The 18,397-nt window shown below is 50.8% G+C and overlaps 1 protein-coding gene across 2 annotated transcripts in view; it reads left to right on the top strand.

The window, feature by feature from the left end:
• Window positions 1-18,397, top strand: part of PLCG2 (phospholipase C gamma 2) — a 150,667-nt gene that overhangs the window by 91,953 nt on the left and 40,317 nt on the right. For both annotated transcript variants that reach the window (XM_061173028.1, XM_061173027.1), the window contains exons 12-21: window positions 908-993; window positions 2,162-2,282; window positions 2,849-3,017; window positions 6,331-6,435; window positions 7,980-8,069; window positions 8,702-8,877; window positions 9,993-10,193; window positions 11,065-11,184; window positions 15,081-15,261; window positions 16,736-16,807. In XM_061173028.1, coding sequence (XP_061029011.1) covers window positions 908-993; window positions 2,162-2,282; window positions 2,849-3,017; window positions 6,331-6,435; window positions 7,980-8,069; window positions 8,702-8,877; window positions 9,993-10,193; window positions 11,065-11,184; window positions 15,081-15,261; window positions 16,736-16,807 — 1,321 coding nt within the window. The remainder of the gene's footprint in view (window positions 1-907; window positions 994-2,161; window positions 2,283-2,848; window positions 3,018-6,330; window positions 6,436-7,979; window positions 8,070-8,701; window positions 8,878-9,992; window positions 10,194-11,064; window positions 11,185-15,080; window positions 15,262-16,735; window positions 16,808-18,397) is intronic.

Genomic DNA, 18,397 nt, shown 5'->3' with positions numbered 1-18,397 from the left:
GGCAGTGGCCGTGGGAGTGACTGATAGCCTTTAGGCCAGAGAACAACACACTCAAATGTGTATCTTTGGAAGATTACCCTGATTGCAAAAAAGAGCAGATGGGAAGGGAGAAATGGGTGTTACACTCAAATTCTGATACTCAGTCTGCTTTGTAAGGTGAGGGGGTGGAGGCCTTGGGTCCTGGGCATCCAGAGAGCTGTCGACTGGTACTTTACCGAGTGTCAGTCCAGGCAGGAGTTGGAGAGAAGGCCCTTAAGTTCATCTCCAGGCATTTTGGAAGGTACCTTCCTTTTCCGGGGCAAAGTGACTTCATGGTTCTCTCTTCCCCACCATGTCCGTTGGTTTGAGTTTGTGTCTTAGAATGGTCAATTCTACCAAACCCAGGAGACAGCTGAGCACCACACACTCTTAAAGGGGGAATGTGGTGAGGAGGAGAGTGATAAAAATAGGTATTTTCACGTCAGTTTTGGTGGACATAGTTCATAGGGTAGTAAGTTCCCTCTGTTCTGTGCTTGGCCTGGGGCCCTGGTATCAGAATGATGGCCCATCTCTGCCCTGCTGAGACTGAGGGCCTAGTGGGCAGTGGTGGGGCAGGGGGGTTGTTAATTTATCATCATACGTCAGTCTCCCGCCTGACACCCTTTGACTGAATTCTCCTCGAAAGAACACACGTTCTCGAGCCCACACTTGGATTGCCAAGATGGTTATCCTTCATAGCCCACGATCACGGCCTGAGGCTCATGACTGGCTCGGCCGCACGACTGCACGTGTCTGGCCCGGATCCTAAATGCCGGTCTTTGTAGACAGGGAGAACTCAGGCCTTTGGGAGCTTGGGCTGAGAAGTTCCCCGGGGATGCCCTGAGCTGCAGGCCTGCCCTCACACAGCCACCCACCTCCTCTCGTCCAGGTACCTCACGGGTGACCAGCTTCGGAGCGAGTCGTCCCCGGAGGCCTATATCCGCTGTCTGCGGATGGGCTGCCGCTGCATTGAGCGTGAGTACCCCCTTCGCGCTGGCGGCTACGCCGACGGCGGGCTGAGACTGGCCGTGTTGTTGCTGGATGCTTTGTTTGTTTGGAGGCCCGAGTAGTGAGGATGCACGGGACCGATGGAGGGAGAACCCAGGTGCCCGTAGCATCTGGGGTGAGCCACGCGGCCACCAGCCGGGGACCTTTCCCCAGAAGAGAAGGTTGCCACGACGAGGAGTGGTGTTGAGCCGGGCCAGGCTGGAGCCACAGCACCTTGGGCTCCAGAAAGTGTCCGGATACAGTGGAGGGGCTGGGAGGCCAGTAGCCAGGACGGCCTTACTGCCCTCCTGTCCCTCAGCTTCTTTCTGGGCTGCTGTGTTCGAGGCAGCAGACACCCTGCGTGTTTTAGCAACAGCCCTGCCACGGCCGCCGCCCTGACTCTTCTGTCCCCGGTTGCTCACAGCCACCCCGGCAGAGGTGATTCCAGGCCCCGGACGTGGCCGGGAGCCAGTGCCTCCTCCTGTTCCCCCACACTTCACCCCCGGCCCGACTCAGCGCCAGAGGCTCGTGGCTGTACTGGGCTGAGAAGAGGCACAAACCACTGATGTAGGCTCCAGTTTTATCAAAAGCATTCATCACGGTATCAGACCTTCATGGCAGTTATTCCTATAGAGTGTTGCCTAATTTATGCCTTTTTCCCCCTTAGGAAAAAGCAAATGTGAAAAAATCAAGTTTGAAACTGTCAGCTCCTATTCCCTCTGGGGGTCAAAAATATAGGGGATGCTCACCTTCTGCATAACCTAGTTCGGTCTGAATATTTTACCATGAATCTTTAAAAATAAATTTCCCATTGCTCTGTATTCTTTCCGCTGGCAGAAAAAGCCAGCCAAGGTTTAGACAAGTCAAATCAGAAGATAAAACACATGATAAATCTCTTTTTAAAAAAGAAAAGTTTCGTTTCTTTTGGACAGCGGGACCTTTAATTAGACGACCAAAATCTTCCTGTAAGTGCATAGGTAACAGGTGTCCTCATGTTGGTGGCCCCTGAGGGCGATGCCGGGTCTGGCCCCGGGGTCCTGGTGACTGAGCCAATGCGGGGGCCGGGGCTGGTGGCACGGTCGTCACCCGGGCAGCGTGGCCGCCCTCAGTGGACTAGGGAGGCACGGGTGCTGAGGCTGCACGTCTCTGCCCTCAGTGGACTGCTGGGACGGGCCCGACGGGAAGCCCATCATCTACCACGGCTGGACGCGGACCACCAAGATCAAGTTTGACGACGTCGTGCAGGCCATCAAAGACCATGCCTTTGTCACCTCGAGGTCGGTTGGCTGATTTCCTTCCTGGTGGTTCACCTTTAAGGGGAAGGCAGCTAGGGTTGGGTGGACGGACACACACACAAACGTACCCCCCCTGCAGACACACCCCACATGGACACACACACACACACACACACTCAGAGACGCCCTCCCACAGACACGGGAAGTCCCCCCACGGATGGACTCAGACGCCCCCTTCCCCCCAGCGCACACGCACGTACATTCATGCACATCCCACACAGAGGCTCACGTGCAGAGGCACCGCCCGCATAGGACACCCCCAGAACACAAAGACACACAGACACCCCCTCCACAGACACACGATCAGACGTATGTTCTCCACGTACAGACACACGTGTATACCCCACATAGTGACACAGCTACCCCCCCTCACACACACATCCCACCCCAGGCTCCATCCTGGCCGGAGTCCCTGCCGAGAAGCCCCAGCTGAGTGTGGGCGTCCCCCAGGCCAGGAGCACGGGGCGCGCGCTGGGCCCGGAGGCTGGGCCGGGCGGCCCTGTGAGGGCGGCCTCCGCCCCCGTGCTGAGCGCCCCCCCTGCCCGCAGCTTCCCCGTGATCCTGTCCATCGAGGAGCACTGCTGTGTAGAGCAACAGCGCCACATGGCCAGGGTGTTCAGGGAGGTGCTCGGCGACCTGCTGCTCACCAAGCCCACGGAGGCCAGTGCCGACCAGCTGCCGTCGCCCAGCCAGCTGCGGGAGAAGATCATCATCAAGGTAGCGGCCCGGGCACGGGCTCCCCGTTCTCCTCGCTGGCCTCGCGCCTGACCCGGGCCGGGTCGCTCCGCCTCCCGCTGCCTCTGCGTCCTCGCGGTCTGGGGGTTCACGATGGCACCCACGTTGTTCGCGTGCCGCGAGTGTAACGCGGAAGGACGTGCGCAGCGCGCTTGGAACTGCCCTGTCCCACAGCAGTGCCCCAGAAGTGTTCACTCACTTCCGTGCATTTGTTTTGGCAAATCTTCACCACGTCCCGCTCTGCGTCAGGCCCTCGTGAGGTGCCGGGGCTGTTCCAGCGACCCAGGCTCTGTTCTTGCGTGGGGGGTGGGCTGGAAGTGAGCAGTTGCCCCGCAGGGCTGCGTGCGCTAGGGCCGATGGGTGGCTGTGGGGAGGCATGAGTGACGGCTGTACCACGGGTGCCAGGAGAAGGGTGGCATTCGGGCATGTGCATTACTAGGGTCAAGAGACCAGATGGACCGCGGCTTCAGTCGTGTAAGTTCAAGACTCGATGTGCGGGAGAGCATTCTAGGAGCTCTGAGCTCTGGTCCATGAGGTTGTCCGGGGACTCAGGATCTTCTCTTCTTGGTCTACGGTCTCCCAGGGAAGGGGTTTTCAGATGGGGTTCTGCAGACCCCCAGAGAATCCACAGATAAAACTTGTGAGGTGGTGGCATGTGAACTTTGGGCAAAAATGGTGCCTCTTTATTAACATGTAAGTAAAACTTAACATTTCCTTCCATTATGAATATTGGCAACAAGCCGCTTGAGGCTTTATCACCAGCAGAAATCATGGATATTTTCATTTCACTTCTACAGTTGTTGCCAATATCTCAAGATAACGTGTGCTCGTCACGACTTTAAAATTATGATGGTTATTAGATCTGCCTGTAGATCTCTTGGAAGATGTTAATAAAGAAGCACATGTGTTAGTATATTGCAAGTATTTTTTATTTACTTAGTAGCTGTATTTCAATATAATTGGTTTCTCTTTTCATTTTATGCATTATAAACATTATTCTGAGAAAGGCATCCATAGTCTTCCCCAGACTTCAGAGGGGGTCCATGGCACAGAACTGGCGAAGGCTCTGCCCTAGGGCACTGTCCTTGTGTGTGGTCCATGCTGGGTTGCAAGGCACATTGAGCTCCAGCTCGTAGAAACGGGAATGTGAGGGGTCCAGGGCGAGTGATTCCTGGTAAGCAGGTGGGACATCAGTTGGACAGTCCTGGGCTGTTGTGTCCAGTGCGTGAGAACTTAGTCACATGACCACACCATCTGCAGGGGCTGGCTCTAGCTGGGCAGCCATCGGTGGAAGGAGCGGCGTGGATTTCAGTGACAGCTGGCAGGTTCGTAGGAAGGACAGACAGGGATTTACTAGGCAGAGAAGGGAGAAGGCCCTTCGACTTTGGGGAATAACATCCATGAAGGTGGGGTAGTGTGAACGCGTGCTATGTTCCCTAGATTGTCACTGGACCAGTAAGATGCACTGGGGACACTTCCTACATGCCAGGAGGTCACGGTCTTGTAGGGAGACAACCCGCTTGGCAGAGAAACACCAAATGGTGAGGGGGCTTTGGCTGAGGCCCATCCAGAGAGGAGGAGGCTGGTGCCCTCAGGGGTCAAAGCGCCAGCATATTTGGAGGAATTGGCTAAGATCCTGGGGCAGGTTCCGCTGAGACGCTCAGGGAAGCTTCTAGCGTGAGGAAGGCAGGGTGAGAGGCAGAGGGGCTTGGCCGGGCGGTGGAGGTGTCCAGGGCTCCTCAGGTTTGGCAGTCGGTCTTCAGGGAACCTCGTTGCATCTCTCTATTCCCAGCTCCCCCATGGCTTCCCTCCGTTTCTGTTAGAACAGCTCTCTGCGTGTCCCCAGGGATTTTCCAGCGCTTGTTTTAGGGTGTGAAGACTCTTTTTAGAGCACCCACTGCCCCACCTGTGGAACCTCTTGGTTCAGCCCTTTCAATTTCAGGGAAAAGGGGTGGAAGTAGCATTTGTGACGTGATCACTGAGTGCCACACACTGGGCTGGGCACGGTCGTCAGTGTTATTCAGTCTCATGGCAGCCCTGCAGGATGGATAATCCCGGGCCCCCAGCCCACTTGAGAGGTGAGGACCCTGAGGTCTAGAGGTTGACTCAGCTGAGGTTCCACAGTTAGTTCCTGCCAAAGATGGAACAAAATGGAACATTTATGTCGTGCTGCACTATTTACAGGTATCCTACACGCCCATTGCCTGACGGGACGGGGGGCTATGTTACCCCCATTTAAAACAAATATTTATTTATTTATTTATTTGGCTGAGCTGGGTCTTCGTTGCGGCGTGTGGGATCTTTAGTTGCGGCGTGCGGGATCTTTAGTCGCAGCATGCGAACTCTTAGCTGTGGCGTGTGGGATCTAGCTCCCTGACCAGGGATCGAACCCAGGCCCCCTGCGTTAGGAGCGCGGAGTCTTAGCCACTGGGCCACCAGGGAAGTCCCTGTTACCCCCATTTTACAGGGGAAGTTACTGAGACAGATTGTCATGCAGCCAAGGCCACATAGCGAGGAAGGTGATAGGCCCTGAATTCAAGCCCAGGTCTGACTCCCAATCCTGAGCTCCCTCCACCAGGTCACCACAACTGGGACTTATTAAGTCTTGTCCACATGGACGGTCAGTGAACTCGCCCAGGTGGACGTTGTCGTAATCATCCTCTTAGTCTTGCAGATGGGACATGAGAGGTTCAGAGAGGCGCGGCCACCTGCTCAGGGTCACACAGCCGAGAAAGCAGCAGCAGTGCTGTTTGTACCCAGGTCTTGTAACTCTACATCCCCAGTGTGCCTTCCACTGCCCTGCACAGCCTGTGCCTGTGGACTGGCTGTGATCTTGCCTTGCCCTCTGTGTGCTGGAGAATGCGGGCGCATCATTGATTCACTGAATGTTTATCGAGCACTATCTGCTAACTTAGTACAGGAGGTTCAACAGGGAACAAAACAAAGTCCCTGCCCTCATGGGGCTTATAATCTAGCAGGGAAGACAGACATAAGACAGATAGATACATAGATACACTTAGGCTAAAGAGCGTGAAGATGAACTACCAGGGGCTAGAGAGTGACAGGGGTGGGAAGGGGAGTGTGGGCTATTTTTTGGGAAGCTCCTCTGAGGAGGTGACGCCGAGCACAGAGCGCAGTGTAGTGAGAGAGAAGCCAGGCGGAGAGAACAGACAGTGCAAAGGCCCTGAGGTGGGACGATCCGGTGGATGCTTGGCTGATGGGGATGAATGTTTGCTGGCTCACAGATCCTAACCTGGGTCTTAGGGAGACAGGCTTTGTGTGTTTTTCCCCTCAGCATAAGAAGCTGGGCCCCCGAGGCGATGTGGATGTCAACATGGAGGACAAGAAAGATGAACACAAGCAGCAGGGTGAACTGTACATGTGGGATTCCATCGACCAGGTGTGTCTTCTCGCGCCCCTTCTCAGAGCCCTGAATGCGTTGTGGCCTGCTGGAGAGCTCCGGGAGGATTCCTGTCTTACTCCCATTTTGTGCCAAGTGAATTTGTCATTTTAAGGAAACTATTTCTCTTTTTGCATTATTAGTGTTTTATTTTGAAGTAGTTTTATATTCAATGTAACATACTCTAGATTCTCACACACATACAAGCACAGAGAGTTCTCATACATCCTTCACCCAGTTTCCCCAAATAGTAACATCCTCTGTAACCAGAGTATAATTATCATAACGAGGAATTGAACATTGGGCACAATACTACCAACTAATTTGTGGACCTTATTCCAGTTTGTCCACTAATGTCCTTTTTCTGATCCCGGATGCAGTCTAGGATGTGATAATGCAATTAGTCGTCCTAACTCCTTAGTGTCCTCCAATCTGAGACAGTTCCACTGGAAACATTATTACTGTTATTTTTGGCCGAGCCACGTGGCTTGCAGGATCTTAGTTCCCCTGACCAGGGATCCAACCCGGGCCCCCTGCAGTGGAAGTGCAGAGTCCTAACCACTGGACCACCAGGGAAGTGCCAAGGAAACATTATTTTTTGATGGGAATGAGGCATTTTGAATGTTAATGCCACTTCTCATATCCCATAACCTAACATGGCAATCCATTTGAGTAGGTATTGATCGATTCATTGATTCACTGATTGAGGTGTATTTGATTTACAATGGTGTGTTAGTTTCAGGTGTACAGCAAAGTGATTCAGTTACATATATGTATGTATTTCAGATTATTTTCCATTATAGGTTATTACAAGACACTGAATATAGTTCCCTGTGCTATACAGTAAATCCTGTTGCTTATCTGTTGTATGTATAGTAGTTTGTATCTGTTAATCCCATATTCCTAATGTATTCCTCCCCGCAACGTTCCCCTTTGGTAACCCTAAGTTTGTTTTCTGTCTGTGAGTCTGCTTCTGTTTTGTGTATAGATTCATTTGCATTATTTTTTAGATTCTACATATTAAGTAGTATCATATTTTTCTTTCTGCATTTGAGTATATTTTTACATGTCTATTCTTATATTTTAGAAATAAAAATTAAAAATGGTTGAAATTTAAATAAAGAATTAAGTCATATTTAAATATTGAAGAAAGGGTCTCTAGACAGGCTGGCTGAGAAATCCTGAAAGTCTTAAAAAATGGATGAAATAGGAAAAAGACAGTCATGAGGACACACACACAGAAAACAATCCCATCATTCGTAAAAGCCTTCAAATTAAAGGACTACGCTATTATGTTGTGTCTACCCTTAGACACACTGAATAAAGAAGTCCTGAAAATGCCAAAAGAACCCCAGAATAAATAGATGTTTTAAAAGTAATGTCTCACAGGGGATCGAATTCTGTGAAACCACCATAAATGGCTACAAAAGTGGGAAAGGCGAGTCCCCAGTGAAAGCTGGGGTGATGCCAGGCAGGGGCCTTGGGCCTCAGAGTTGATGGAGCAGAGACTCTGGGGAAGCCCTAACGCTGGTTTTACTTTGTAGAAATGGACTCGGCACTACTGTGCCGTTGCTGATGCCAAGCTGTCCTTCAGCGATGACATTGAACAGACTGTGGAAGACGAACAGCCCCCGGTAGGTGGAGACCTCCTGTAATGCGCCTCTCATCCTGTGGCCGGCAGGCCTGGACATGCTCAGTCCAAGGAGCTGCCTCTTTGGGTACCAAGGCTTGCCTGGCTCTTCTCTGATTGGCTGGCTGGCCCATGTGCTTAGCCAGTGAGGTTCAGGTGTCTTTCCTGCTCTCTGAAAGGCTTGCTTGGCCTGTGCTCCCTGGGGAGGATGGGGACATTCGGATGTTCTGTCCAGCCTTACCCACTAGCCTCGTTCCTGGCTTTCCTGCCCTCTCCCCCTGGGCTGCTGATCATCCTTGGTACTATCTCTTGAGTGCAGCCCCCAGGGTATTATGGCTCTCAGACTTCCTGTACAGTAGAGTTGAGGGCTGTACTGGGGACCCCTTATCCCAGGACTCAGAACTCCAGGAGGCCACCACAAATGGGGAAGTGTCAGGAGTAGGTGGCTGGGGGGTGGGGAGGGCAGTGGAGGCTAGCTTCCCGGACCTCTCGGGGTAAAAGCAAGCTGAGGCCATTTTTGGTCTGTTATCCAGTCCAGTCTGTTATTCAGGAATCGGCATGCACAGAGGGACCAGTGTGATGATACTGGGGGTCTGGTCCGGGTTTTCAGAAACCCCTCCTCTCTTTATGGCCCAGGATATAGCCCCCACGGAGCTGCATTTTGGGGAGAAGTGGTTCCACAAGAAGGTGGAGAAGAGGACAAGTGCCGAGAAGCTGCTGCAGGAATACTGCGCCGAGACGGGGGGCAAGGATGGGACCTTCTTGGTGCGGGAGAGCGAGACCTACCCCAATGACTACACCCTGTCCTTCTGGTAATGGCCCTCTTCCCCGGGGCACGCGCCTTCTCCTCGCAGCCGGTGGGATGGGGCGCCGTGAGGCAAGTGGTGCCAGCTCAGGCCAGACTTGGGTGGGGCTGGGCTGGAAACCCAGACTTTATTTAGTGAGCTGTGTGGGGCAAGACTTGGGTGAGGCCCCCAAAACTTAGTCAACAAGATTAGCGATATTTCAGTGCAATATTTAAAACTGTAAAGTGGCCTTACGGCACTGTGGGTGAGGCTATAGTGAGCTTGCTCATTCACTCACTCACTCACTCAGTCATCTGTACATGAATTCATTAAAAGATATTTATCTATTGGGTACTTGCTCTGTGCTAGGCACAGTGACTTAGCAGTGACCAGACAGACAGGGTCCTTGTCCTGATGGAGATGAGAGTTTCAGGAGGGAGATGAACAGTGGAAAAGGAATCAGGCAAATGATACATAATTCTCGTTGTGACAAGTGCAGTGAGAAAAGCGCAAGACGTCATGAAAGTCTGTAAGAGAGGGGTCTAGTGTGGTGTTGGGAGAATAATCCAGGAAGACTTCCTGAAAGAAGTGGTGTTTAAATTGAGACCCGAAGGATAAAAGTTCTAATATTAACAACATACAAATAATCGCGACAGCTAACGCCTGTAAGATGCTTACCACGTACCCGGCAGCGTTCCGAGCACATTCTGTGTGTGATCTCGTTTCATCCTCAGGACATCTCTGTGAGGAGGATACTATCATTGTCCTTGTTGGACCACTAGGGTAATGATAGGGAGGCTCAGAGAGGACAGGTCACTTGTTCACGGTCACTTAGCTCCTCAGTGGCAGAGTCAGGATTGGAACCTAGGCTGTCTGGCTCCAGAGGAACAGTTATATAGGTGAAAGGGGACAGTGGGTAGAGGAAGTAGGTAGGATGGTCTGGAATCCAGCCCCAAGGATCAACTTGTGTGAAGGCGCTGGGCGGGTGCTAAGAGCAGACGGAGGTTTGTGTGGCTGCACGTAGCGTCCACCCCTGGGGGCCCCGGCTGCCGCTCTGGCCCACCCCGGGCTCTCTGCCGCACCGGCTGCGGGAAGGGCCAGCCGGCCGGGCCTGGGCTCTGACGTGGTCCCTCTCCCGGCAGGCGGTCGGGCCGCGTCCAGCACTGCCGGATCCGCTCCACCGTGGAGGGCGGGACCCTGAAGTATTACCTGACTGACAACCTCATGTTCACCAGCATCTACGCCCTCATCCAGCACTACAGCGAGACGCACCTGCGCTGTGCCGAGTTCGAGCTCCGGCTCACCGACCCAGTCCCCAACCCCAGCCCGCACGAGTCGAAGCCGTACGTGTGCCCTGTGCTCTGGGGGTGCGACTGCGTTCACGGATCAGAAACGCCAGCCTGGAGGGTGTGCTGGGGCCCACGTTCCCACGAGGCGCCTCACCCGGGCCCACCGGGGTCTCTTGCAGTTCCCCAGGGTGGCCGCTGTCCAGTTACCTACGGCCTGTTTCTCTTTCCTCTCCCTCCTCCTCTCCTTTCCTTTCCTTTCTTCTCCTTTATCTTCGTGGTCCTGAGGTCTTGAGCTTTGATTTTCAGAGATTAATTTTGGCCCGGTGTTAACCTTTTTCCGTCCAAGCTCATTCCTTTTGGTCTGAAAGCGAAAAAATAATTGTAAAGTGAGTATCAGTTAGGCCTTGCAAAGGCTTAACTAGTTGTGAAAAGAAAAGAGTAATTTTTAAGCAGAAGGCTGCTCAAATGCACATTTCACAGGCGGCCATATAGCTATGACATCTTTATTTTTTACTTGTCCATATTCAAATGGATTGCCGTAAAATTTGCTATTTCACAACTTTAAAAATAACCTAAAACCCTATTCCCTCTCTTTTCTGCCTCTGATGTTCTGAGACGCTGCGGTGACTGTGCCACCCTCTGATGCTTGGGTCGGGGGGGGTGGGGTGGGTAAAGATGTAAGTTGATTTATTTGCTTATGCTTCAAGCAGACCCGCTACATGAACGCTTCACCCAGACTGTGTCTGGGTGATCTTTTTAAAAACTGCTGTCTTCAGAGGTGATTTCGGATGAGGAGGCCCACTGTGTAATTTCCGTGGTGGGTTCCAGGGCCGTGTCTCAGGCATCCCGGGAAGCCATCGTTCCCTCCTCTGCCGCCAGTCTCAGCGGCCTCTCCCTTGGCCATTTTCCCGGCCCTGTGCTGCAGGTGGTACTATGATGGGCTGAGCCGCGGAGAAGCGGAGGACATGCTGATGAGGGTCCCCCGGGATGGGGCCTTCCTGATCCGGAAGCGGGAAGGTGCCGACTCCTACGCCATCACCTTCAGGTAGGTGCACGGGCTGGAGCCCACTGTGTGCTCTGCAGAGACGGCTTGGGAAGGGCAGGTGTGGAGAACAAAGGGGGAACTGCAGGTGGAGGCTGAGCTCTGTGTCCTCCGCCCAGGGTGTCAACCCCGACCATGACAATAATACAGAGCGAAAGCAGACTACACTGATGTGTGCTTCCAGTGTGCTGGGCACTGGTCTATATTCTTAAGAGCATTGTGTTTTATATTAATTCATCTCATCTTCCAGCAACTCTGTGGGGTCAGCATGACCGTGATCCCTACTTTTCAGAGGAGGAAACTAAGGCACAGGGAGATTAAATAACCTGCTTGAAACATGCAGTCTGTGAGTGGTGGAGCTGGAATTCGAACCCAGGCAGCCCTGGCAACCCAGATGGGTGATGCTGTAGATCTTGTTTCCTCCCATCCACAATTGACACCCCACTGCCAGTGGGAAGGTTGTATGGACCAACCATTTCTAGGACTGTGGTTCTCTACGTTAATTCTACCCCAAGATGCCCGATTCCTCCAATTTCTACCAAAAGCAATGTGAGGGAGGTTCAGACCCAGTTGGTCATACTTTCCTTCCATCTCCCCATTTTCAGGGTTTCCCTGCGTATTCTTGATGAATGCTGGCTACCAGATATTGAGTTCCTAACTGATGTTCGGGACACTGGGCTGCCTTCAAGGCCTCACCTGTTCGAGGCCATCACTGTAGCCCATGAGGGGTAGATCCAGTTATTACAAGCAAGGAAATGGAGGCCCAGAGAGGTTAAGTGACCTGTCTAAAGCCACACAGCCTCATCCTAGGCTGAGTCAGGGTTTCAGACTCCTGCCTGTCCTCCTCCAAAGCCTGCGTTCTTTACTGTGAGGTCTAAGCAAGAGGCTTGTGGGCCAAATTGGGCCTCTGGGTGTTTTGCTAAGCCTGCATGGTGATGTTAAAAACTGAGAAGTTTTACCTGGAAATTCAGATTGCTTCTTATGAAAAATGGAAGGAGTTGGAAGCTCTGGGCCCACAGTTTCCCGTGGTGAAGGTGGTTACCGGCTGCACAGTAGGGGCCCTGGTGTGCCAGGCTGCTCCTGTCCTTCCTTTCCTGTCGCCCTCACCCATCCCCCTTGGCTACTGTTCCAGTATGCCCCTCTGGGCATTTGGATTTGCCCCCATCCCCCCATTACCCCTGAGCTGCCTTCTTGGGGGTGGTGATGGTCATTATCACTGCTGTTTACTGAGAACCTACTGTGTGCCAGCTCCATCCAGCGTGGCTCTTTTGTGCTTTGTGCTGCCAACAGAGGGGTGTCTTTGCTCTTTTCCCCAAAACTCTTAATGGTGCCTGCTCCCCCTGGATGGGTGTTGGGTGTGTTTAATTGAATCTGTGCTGTACCAGGCACTGGGCTGGGTGTTGGGGGTTGCATTGTGCTATATCAGTCAGGATGCTTCCGGGTGCAAGTGACAGAAACCAAACTCAATGGCTGAAAGAAAAAAGGTGGGGATTTACTGGCTACAGGCTGAGACGCTCAAGAGGTGAAACTGGCCTCCAACACACTCGGATACAAGCCTCGTCTGTGACCCTCAGGAGACTAGCTCTGAGCATCTCGGTGTTACACTCCATTGGCTTTGTTCTCACTTTACCTTGAGGTGCCAGGGTACAGTGTCCACAGAGAGGGTGAGTCCTGTGAGGTACTCCCACTGGCCCCTGCTTGAGCCCGGTAACTTGATTCTGATTGGGCACCTTCAAGCTGGCGATGAGGTTGGGGTCACTGGAAATGCATGGATGAAGCGGGGGGGCTCCCAGATTGATACTCAGCTTATATACATCCACCGTGTTCTGCTTGCACGTCTGTCCTCCCCATGAGATTGGAGGCACCCTGAGAGCTGGAGGTTTTCTTTTTTAGGAATCAATAAATGTTTGATAAGCACCTGCTATGTGTCAGGTCTAGAAATTCAGGAGTGATCAAAACAGCCCAGCCCTTGCTCTCATGAGGCCAGTGGTCTGGTGGGGATGAGAGATGTCATCACAGGACTTACAAGTGACTCTCCTTCTTCCTTCCTCCCTCCCCCCACATATTTGTGGGGTACTTCTTCTGTACCAGGCGCCGTTCTAGGCCCTGGGAACGTATACTGACCTTCTGTATAGATTTCCACAGGAGGGAAGTGTCTGCTTTCACATCCACGCAAAGAGACCAGGTTGTTGTCTGGGTGTGACTGGTGGGAGGTGTCCCTCAGTGGGATGAGGGGCTTCATAGCGAAGCTAAGACCTCAGGCGTTGGTGTTCACCGGCTCATAGCAACACACTCCGGGAGGCTGGAAAGCACAGCTCGTACTCCAGCCCTGTTCTCCCCTTTTGATTGTTCTGTCTCCCAGGGAAGTTTTGGCTTGGCTGTTTGTATTTTCCCAACCATCCATTTCTTTAGTTTCTTCTGGGTGCCAGACACATTGCAAAGGGCTTACCCTGGGTTACCTAATGGACAGCAGTCCTGACACTCAACCTTGAGACAGAAGCTGTGCATCCCCAGATCTGTGGATGATGAAACTGAGGCTCAGGGAGGTTACCTGGGGAAGGAGCCAGAACCTGACTGATGCTCTTAACCTCAGTACCCCAGAGCCTCCCTGCCCTGTGGAGCTTTTGTATAAAGTTTTAAGATTAATTTTTAACTACGTAAGTATATTAGCCTTATAAAAAATTAAGATACTGCAGTGAAAGCTAAAGCCCCCTGTGGTCTTTGCCATCTCAATCTTTGTTTTGGTAGAAAGCACAGTTTTGTAACTGGTGTCTCCATCAAGACTCAAAAAAAATTTTTTTACATACATATGTATGTACCTGTGGAAAATATATAGTGCCATTCTGTTAGTGATATTTTGTTCCATTTAAAAAAAATACAAATAGGGTCATACTACAGTTTCATTCTGCAACTTGTTTTATTTACTCGGCAGTATTTCTTTTCTTTTTTTAAAATAAATATTTAATAAAATATCATTGCATGTAAGCTACTGAAGAAGTAGTCTCCTAGCATTTTGTTTTTAAATAGGAGTTTTGGAAGAAATGGCTTAACGGGATGTATTTTTTAAAACAGTAAAAAAGGTCTGTTAAGGTGCAAAATTTTTAAAAGGTAAGTAGTTTGAGCATAGTAACTATTTCTGTTGCAGTTTTAAAGATGCTCTTGGCTGTAAAGTTAGGGTCAAACTTACTTTCACAGATATTTCTGTTCTTGCTGATAAAAGCTAGTAAGACTGAGGATTCTATTCTCTTTTGGATATTTTTCTGCCTCTTGTTTCAAATAGGTGAGGAAATAAAAGATTTGTTTCCCCTTTTGGAAAAAAAATTCCATTTGTGTACTAGTTGGACCACTAAAGATAAGATTTAAGGATTTGGGCATCAAGTCCCAGAGTTCTCGAGTAGAGATGGGCTAATGTTTTCTATAAAGGATCAAAGGATAAATTTTTTAGGCCTTGCAGGCCCGATGGTCTCTGTTGCAACTGCTCAGCTCTGCCGTTGCAGAGTGACAGCAGCCACAGGCAGTACATAAACAGATGAACATGGCTGTGCGTCAATAAAACTTTATTTACAGAAACAGGAGGGGGGTGGATTTAATCTGTGGGCCATAGTTTGCTGGCCCAGATCTGGACACTAGGGTGTTCTGTAGTCAAGTCTTGTAGCTGGGGAGGAAGGGAAGGGCAAGAGGAGCTATAGCAGTTGAGTCACTCTGAAGTGTTTCTTCTGAGGTACCGGTTCTTCTGTATCTCTTGTGCAAAGACCTACATCATTGTATTCCATGGGAGGGCTGTGTGCTCTTCATTTATTTGGTCCCCTAGGATGGATGACTAGGTTGTTTCTAGTTGGTGGGCTTATATGGCCACCATCTGGCTGCCAGGATGTCAGCACCATGTGGTCTCCCCCCAGGGCCAGGGGCAAGGTGAAGCACTGTCGCATCAACCGGGACGGCCGGCACTTCGTGCTGGGCACCTCCGCCTACTTCGAGAGCCTCGTGGAGCTGGTCAGCTACTACGAGAAGCACGCACTCTACCGGAAGATGAAACTGCGCTACCCCGTGACCCCCGAGCTCCTGGAGCGCTACAATATGGTAGGTGGTTGACTCGCTCGAGATTTGGTGGAATATCTTGTCTGAGGTTACGATTCATCTGTGAGTTCATTCAGCAAACCTTTCTTGAGCACTTAACGTCTGTCCCACACGGCTCTACGTCCAAAATTGCACAGCGTGGACAAAGACCCTGCCCTTGGGCTCTTACAATCTAGTGTAGGGGAGACAGACAACAAATGAAATTTTAAAAAGTATACAGAGCATGTATCAGCTGGTGGGTGATAAGTGCTGTGGAGAAAAGCACACTGAGCAGGTGGGTAAGTGGATAGAGTGATGGGGAAGCGGCTGCACTTCTCAAGGTGCTCGGGAAGATCTCGCTGACAAGGAGACATGTGGGCAGACACAAGAGGAGGTGGAGGAGGGAGCCCGCAGCTATGAGGAGGACGAAAGAACAGCCAGTGCAAAGGTCCTGAGGTGAGAGCGTGCCTGAAGGCACAGAAAGGAAGCTGCTGTGGCTGGTGAGTGAGCCAGGGCGGGGGCAGAACTAAATAAGGATAGAACTGCGTGGTGTAGGGCCACTGTGAGACACGGGGCTTTTATTCTGAGCCGTTGGAGGGTTCTGAGCAGAGAAGACAGCCGATGTGATTACCATGTCTCAGTTCCTATCAGACAGAGTCATTAACTTATTGAAAAGAGATTTACTGTGCACCAACCATGTGCCAGGAACTGTTCTAGATACTGGGAGTATGGTGGAACACCGTCGGCCGTTGGGAAATTTAGGCTCTAGAAAAGGGAGCTGGGTGACAAACACGCACCGGGCAGGGTGAGTTACAATGAAGAAGAGAAAACAGGATGGTGTGCTAAGGGATGGGGCACTTCGTTAGATTGGGGCCACAGAGGTGGGAGCAGGCCTCCTGCAGAGGGTGAGAAGGGAGCCCAGGGAGCGGATTGGCCGGGAAGCTGTGCAGGAGGCCAGTTCCGGGGGTGGGGGGGAGGCAGGCGTGCACGAGACAGAAATGTGGCTGGTGGGGCTAAAGCCCAGTGAGAGGGGCAGAGGAAGGGCAGGAGGGATCTTCAGTGTGTGCCGGTGGAGTTTTACCCACCTCTCTGTGAAACGAAGCCCTGGTTTGTGGCATTTGCCAATTTCTGTGGTGTAAATACTCCCACGGTGGCCAGTGTCAAGCTGCCAACATTGAACGTGGGTCAGGAGGAGCGGTGAGCTCGCTCCAGCACACCACTGGATCTCAGGGTGTGTTTTTTTTTACAAAGGAGCACAGTGCCTGGCACAGCGTAGGCCCACATGGGGGCCGCTCTCATTTTGGGGTAAAATTTCCAAGTTTTGGGGAACTTCTTAATAGCTTTTTACCGTCTCCACCCACAAGGTGAGTAAACTATGAGGTTTCACCTCTTCTACTAGAGGGCAGGAAACCACGAGGATGCCTAGCATCCTTGTTCTAAGTAAGGGCTGTCCCGGGAGCTTGGATGGCTCCATTTATTTTTCTCTGTTCTTTTTCAGGAAAGAGATATAAACTCCCTCTATGACGTCAGCAGGATGTATGTGGATCCCAGTGAAATCAATCCTTCCATGGTACAGTGCCGAACTTCCAATTCACGCTATTCCTTAGTCACTAGATTGACATGGGGTCCACCCCCCAGTTAAAAGAGGGTGAGGGAGCATTTTGGAAAACTTGGCCACCCAAACATTTTTTTTGAGAAGAAAATGATGATTGACAATACGACATCTAGTTTCAGGGAAGAGGTTAATAGAATTCCATCCAAACGCGACTGTGTTTTGCTAAAATTCTGAAGTTTGATGAACCACCTTTGGGCCACACAGCTTCTAATTAAAAGTCTTTCAAATGTTTCTTGCTAAGTGACTGAGCGTGTGGTGTTCATAAATTCCATTTGGTTCAGTGACCTCTTTGCAGTGCAAACGGTATCTTACATTCCCACCCCAGGTGCTGTGTCATTTCATGCAGGTGGGCCTGGATTTTACTGTTAGCCTGCAGCTCCTGGTTTCATCTCAAATTTAGTTTGAGCCTGCAGAGGAAGAACAGTGGCGAATTTTCTGTTTGGGGGGACGTCTGGTACACGATTAGTGTACAGTTCTCACTTAGGAAGGGGCCCTGCTGGTGGGCTCTGTAGAAATCCAGAGAGAAATTTGTTTAAACTTATAATCCTTGGCCAATGCAAATACCTTTCAGCAAGAAATGAAGTCTTGAAAAGTTGTGGGTGAATGGAACTGGGTGTGAAAGGCATTAGGGGACTTGGCTGAATAGCAAAAACTTTTATTAGAAGTGACAGATGCTTTGGTTCTGAGAATGACATGGCCTCACGTCAGCCAGGTGACAGGGTTTGGTGGAGGCCACGGTAAACTGGGGACACACAGCCCATCTCAAGGGCAGCCACCCCCCGTTAGGAGTCGATGGCTGCCTTTCCAGAGATCAGGCTGGGTCTTCTGATTTCTCAAGACAAGCCAGTAATCTGGATGTTTGATGTGAAATCTCCCCATTATAAAATCCTGGCAACTAAGCCAAGTTGTAGAGAAAGTCTCCCTATACTAAGTGAGCCAAGTAAAACATGATTGTATGCAGAATTTGATCGCAAGCTGCCAGACCATGGTGAGTGCTTCAAGATAAAATTATTATTATTATTACTGTGATTGAAAAAATGATGTAACAATTAAAAAAGACACTTTGAAAGCAAGAAAAATAATCAGCCCTGGTCTCACCATCCTAATGCAGTAGCTGTCTGCATTTCTGGGTGTTCTGTCCCTTCTGGTCTTTGTCTGCATGGAGATGTATTTTATAGTCACCACCACCAGCACCTGCCATTTTTATTCTGCTTTGTTCACCTGCTGCTTAGCCACAGGTTGAGTTTCTCCACTGCTAAGCTACTTAATGACCATTTTTGTTTAACCTGGTGGGCCAAGCAATTTAGATAAAGTACATGGACTGGAATTTTAACTTAAAAAGAGAGTGTGTTTTATACTGTAGAATATTCTGGGTAACTGTGCCCATTTAGCTATGTCCCCATCAGTGGCCATTTGGGTTGTTTCTAGGCTGTGCTCTTCTCATTAACACTAAACTGAACTTCCTCACCTGTGAGGCTTTGTATCTTTTGCTTTATGTCCTTTAAATGAGTTCTTAGAACTGGAGTGATTAGATCAGTAATAACA

The sequence above is a fragment of the Eubalaena glacialis genome, chromosome 18 (genome assembly GCF_028564815.1).
Source record: "Eubalaena glacialis isolate mEubGla1 chromosome 18, mEubGla1.1.hap2.+ XY, whole genome shotgun sequence".
Lineage (NCBI taxonomy): Eukaryota > Metazoa > Chordata > Mammalia > Artiodactyla > Balaenidae > Eubalaena > Eubalaena glacialis.
This window is presented reverse-complemented; position numbering and strand designations above follow the sequence as displayed.